General features: G+C 35.9%; 1 protein-coding gene across 1 annotated transcript in view; it reads left to right on the top strand.

Moving 5' to 3' along the window:
* LOC116686756 (myoblast determination protein 1 homolog) overlaps positions 1-3,365 on the top strand; it is a 9,767-nt gene extending 6,402 nt beyond the window's left edge. Inside the window, exon 3 of the mRNA XM_032511809.1 lies at positions 3,153-3,365. Within this exon, the coding sequence (XP_032367700.1) occupies positions 3,153-3,365 (213 nt within the window). The remainder of the gene's footprint in view (positions 1-3,152) is intronic.
* Positions 3,366-4,719: the final 1,354 nt, after the last annotated feature.

Raw genomic sequence — 4,719 nt, 5'->3', positions numbered from 1 at the left:
GGCGTCGTGTTGTTTTAAGAGGGCCCTAGCAGCAGGGTTAAGTTTTAGCCCGGGAAAAAAAGGGACTGTGAGACGGAAAAGGAAGAGAAGGGAGGTAGCGTAGAGCATAGGCAAAAAAAAAAACAAAGGGACTGTGAGCCGGGTACAGAGCACGGTGAGGGGACGGGCGTTTCAGAGGCCCTAGCAGTTAAGTTTAGACAGCAAAACAACTTGTTAAGATTAGAAAAACAGAGTACGTTTTGGGTTAAAAACAACGGTCCCTTTAAGCATTACATCCCAGAACACTAACACCCGTTTCCTGAGTGAAAGTGTTGTTTTCTCCTTAACTTCTTCCGGGACATGAACGCCTCTCCCCGGCTTAAAAACCCTTGTGTTGTCTTCCCGTCAACCATGAAAAAAAGTTATCGCTTTTTTCTGACATTTGTCACTTTTTCAATGTTGGGGTTTTTTTTTTTTTTTTTTATATTTCTAATGTTGACATTTTCAGCGCTTATTTCAAACACCCATTTTTTGTGATGAAAAAACTGAAAATGGGTCATATTTGAACCCGAGGACAACATGAGGGTTAAAAAAACCCGTTTTACGGCCCAAACATCCGCCTCCGTGACTGCACCACCAAGTCTTTATCTAGTTATTTAGCCTTTGATTTGATATATTTAATGTCCATTTTTATAGTTAGTCCGTGAACTCTCTGCTGTTGAAGATCATGCGATAGAAAGATCTGGAAACGAGCCTCGAGGTCCCCAAAAACTAAATAGATTTCCTAAAATCCTGATTCAGTCTTAATTCAACTTCAGCTTTAAAATCAGGAAACATCAACGTGTCAGTGACAATTAATAATCTCTCTGAGTAATAGTTGCAAGATAAAGTCCAAAACTACAAATTTGTTGTGAATTCTTATTTAGACTCTTATTTTGAAAATCGACAGAATACATATTTTAGTCGACAACGGACGCTCCTTTAACGCTTGTGTTGCTATTTTTCGCAGTTTTGTCGACTTTTCCCGGCATTTGACGCCCTTCTGTTTGTGACTAACTGAAAAAAATTTAAAAAAAAAATCTTTTTTAAAAAAGGAAGCTTTTTAAAATCCAAACTAGATTTTTCTTATTTCAAAGTTTCCAAATGTTTGATTTACGCATTTTCTTGGCAGGAATCATCTTCCATACTTACACATTTAACCCGCAAATTCTCGTTCATGCCGTTTAAAAATAAGTGCATTTTAGATTTAGATAAAAAAAACCACTTGAATGCTGGGAAATGTAGTTTAACTGACCAACTTAAGTCAGTTCAGTTCTTGCTGTTATTTCTATTTTAAGTTATGAAAGAATATTTCAAAAGGCTCAGCGGGAGTCGGATTTTTCTCCTCATCTGTCCAAAAGTCTAATTTTAAAGAAGGACGGAGGCCAAAAAAACAAAAAATAAAAAAAAAAATCCATTTACATTCCTCCACTTTCGTCCATCTAAAAGTCGTAAATAAAAAAAATAAAATAACCCCTAACGGGTTTTAATTCCCTCCGGTGGAAAAAACTCCAAAACATAAAATAATAACCCTGTGATATTTTTAGAAACATGTCATATATAAAATAATGCAGATTTTCTGTAGAAAACCTAAATAATTTTGGGTTGAAAGGTTTTTTATTTTTATTTATTCTTATTTTTAACCCTCGTGTTGTCTTCCCGTTAACCGTGAACTTGTCCTTCCAGGTCAAAACTGAAATATTTAATGTGCTTTTCCAATGTTTTTGCCGCTTTTTCTAAATTAATTTGTCACTTTTTTTCCAGCTTTTGGCGCTTTTTTTTAAAACCTGAGCTGGTTTAATAACAGGTTCTACACTTATTCTTGGAATTCATGGTCAACAAACCTCATTTACATCAAATTATACACACGTTTCTAGTTAAAAAGGCAGAAATTATGAATTATTGTGACTGATAGTTAAGATCAGAGGATGTTGAGTGGATCTCAGATGGGTCGATGTCAGAGTTTAGTCCGGATACTGTTTGGAAACCATTAAAAAAGAACAATTAAAATTCTACAGGATTAACCCTCATGTTGTCAAACTGACCCGTTTTCAGTTAGTTAAAAAAAAATGTTGTCACAAAAAATGGCCAGTTGAAATAAGGTCAACATTAAAAAAAAAAAAAAAAAAAAACATAAATAAGCATCCACAACATTAAAAAAGTGACAAATGACGAAAAAAAAAAATAATAATGTTAAGAAAAAGTGACCAAAACTGCTTTTTTTTTTTTTTTTTTTTTTTCATGGTTGACGGGAAAACGACACAAAACACCCCAAAAAATTCAATGAAAGTAATTATTAATTTTACCTGAAGAATGTTGTATGGAATCATCCGTGTTATTTTTGGGGCATTTTGGTTCAAATAAATCCATATTTCTGATGTAAAAACGTGTCGTTCGACCCCGGGACAACGCGAGGGTCGACGACCTTCCTTCCTGTCAAGGTCAAAACTAAAACACGTCATTTTGGTTAAAATAAATCCATATTTCTGATGTAAAAACGTGTCGTTCGACCCCGGGACAACGCGAGGGTCGACGACCTTCCTTCCTGTCAAGGTCAAAACTAAAACACGCCATCGGCCGCGTCCGCTCCGCAGCGAGGACCACTTCTTCTTCTTCTGTACATATGTCGTGTAAATAAGAGCTGATCTGTTCCATCTGAACGTGTTAATTATGTATTTAATGTTTCCTGCTTTGTGTTTGTTGTGAAAATGTTAAACTTTATATTTATACATCTGAGAAGTGAGTGACGGTCGAAATAAATGAAACTTATGCTTATTTATACAAAAAAAAAAAAAAAAAAAAAAACACGACTCTGCTTCTTCTTTATTTCTTTACAGCGACGCGTGTTATGAGGAATATTTAGAGAAGAATGTAAAAACAACATTTTTTGGGTGAAAATCTTCAAAGAAAATCTTTAATTTTCACGTTTGATTTTGCAGCAAAAACCAACCGGGACATCGACGTAGGCAGGCCCGGCCCTAAACAGTTTGGTGCCCTAGGCAAGATTTTAGGTGGCGCCCCCTTGCATCACTGTACAGTACTTGCATGTCTGCTAGTGTACATATACTCACAAGAAACTAAAAAGCTTACTTGAAATGGACCTCTGTGAACCAACTCTGTTCGTACCTTATCAGTTAGAGGATGTGGCCGGTCAGCCGGGTCTACTGGAGCAACAGGAGGGGCACTTGATGCTGCTTCTTCAGTGCTGGGTGGTGCTGCTGAGGTGGAGGCAACAGGAGGGGCACTTGATGCTGCTTCTTCAGTGCTGGGTGGTGCTGCTGAGGTGGAGGCAACAGGAGGGGCACTTGATGCTGCTTCTTCAGTGCTGGGTGGTGCTGCTGAGGTGAGATGATTTGCAGGGGTTGGACTGAGAAACCTCAGCAGTGCATCTGAAGACAGAAGAGGAATATGTGACCCCAGTCTAATAATAAACACATTATTTCAAGAATAAAATTAAAAAATTAAATTAAATAATATAAACAAAAAAGAGATGCACGCATGATGTACACTATTGTTTATAATATACAATATAAATTTTGGATTAGAAAAATTATTACTGTAATTTATTGTTATTACAGTGAAATGCTAATTAGAATAATGCACTGGATGGGTAAACGCAGAATAATATACTAGGGATGGGGTGCTAACGTTGCTGTAACATTAATGATGTACACTTTAACACATAACATAGTTTACATGATGAACACATTAAGATATATGAGCTATAACACAGCTAATAGCTAGGCTGATAAGTATGAAAAATTAATAGTATTGAACGAATATTACCACCTCAATGCAACAACATTATAATATCTGCTTAATAATCTAATATACACATTGCCTGAGGATGGCAAGAGGGGGGGCATTTAAACACTATTTCCAACAACTGGGCCCTTCCATAACATTAAATGATGTTAAAACTAACAGATAGCGCTCGCTATTATTGATTAGCCAACTATGTCATGCTAATGGCTAATGCTATTATCGATCCTTGTTCTGCAACAGCAAATAATATCATTATCACCTCACCTTACGTAACATTACCTCTGTGTTTGTCACGTTTTTCCTCCCTTCTTTTCTTTTTCCTCCCCTGGGCACCAGACAGTTTAGGACGCTTTGACATTAGGAGATGAGATGCAGGTAAAGAAGTCGGGCTTATTTTTTTTAAATTAAGGTGACGTTATAGGTACAGCGCAGGCCGGGCGCCCCCTGGTGGTTTGCGCCCTTAGCATTTGCCTATACTGCCTAGGCCACAGGCCGGCCCTGGACGTAGGACCTTTATTTTGAAGGTTAAAGATTTAATAACATAGGAAAATATTTTCCTCTTTGTAATTTTGTTTTTTTTAATGTTTTTTCCCCCCGACGTCTTTTGAAACATTTTCAAAAGTTTCTTTCACAATTATTATTATTATTATTATTATTATTATTATTATTATTATTATTATTATTTTTTTAACGTTTTTATCATTTTCACCAGGACGTTTAACACTGTGTAACACTGACTTATTAACTTTAGTTTTTCAGTTATTATTTTGAATTTTATGGTCAATAAACCTCATTTATAGGAAATTATAACTTTATATTTATACATCTGAGAAGTGAGTGACGGTCGAAATAAATGAAACTTATGCTTATTTATACAAAAACAAAAAAACCACGACTCTGTTTCTTATTAATTTACAGTGGCAGATATTATGAGGA

The sequence above is a fragment of the Etheostoma spectabile genome, unplaced genomic scaffold (genome assembly GCF_008692095.1).
Source record: "Etheostoma spectabile isolate EspeVRDwgs_2016 unplaced genomic scaffold, UIUC_Espe_1.0 scaffold463, whole genome shotgun sequence".
Taxonomy (NCBI): Eukaryota; Metazoa; Chordata; class Actinopteri; order Perciformes; family Percidae; genus Etheostoma; species Etheostoma spectabile.
The sequence above is the reverse complement of the archived record's forward strand: the minus strand, read 5'-3'. Positions and strand labels throughout refer to the sequence as shown.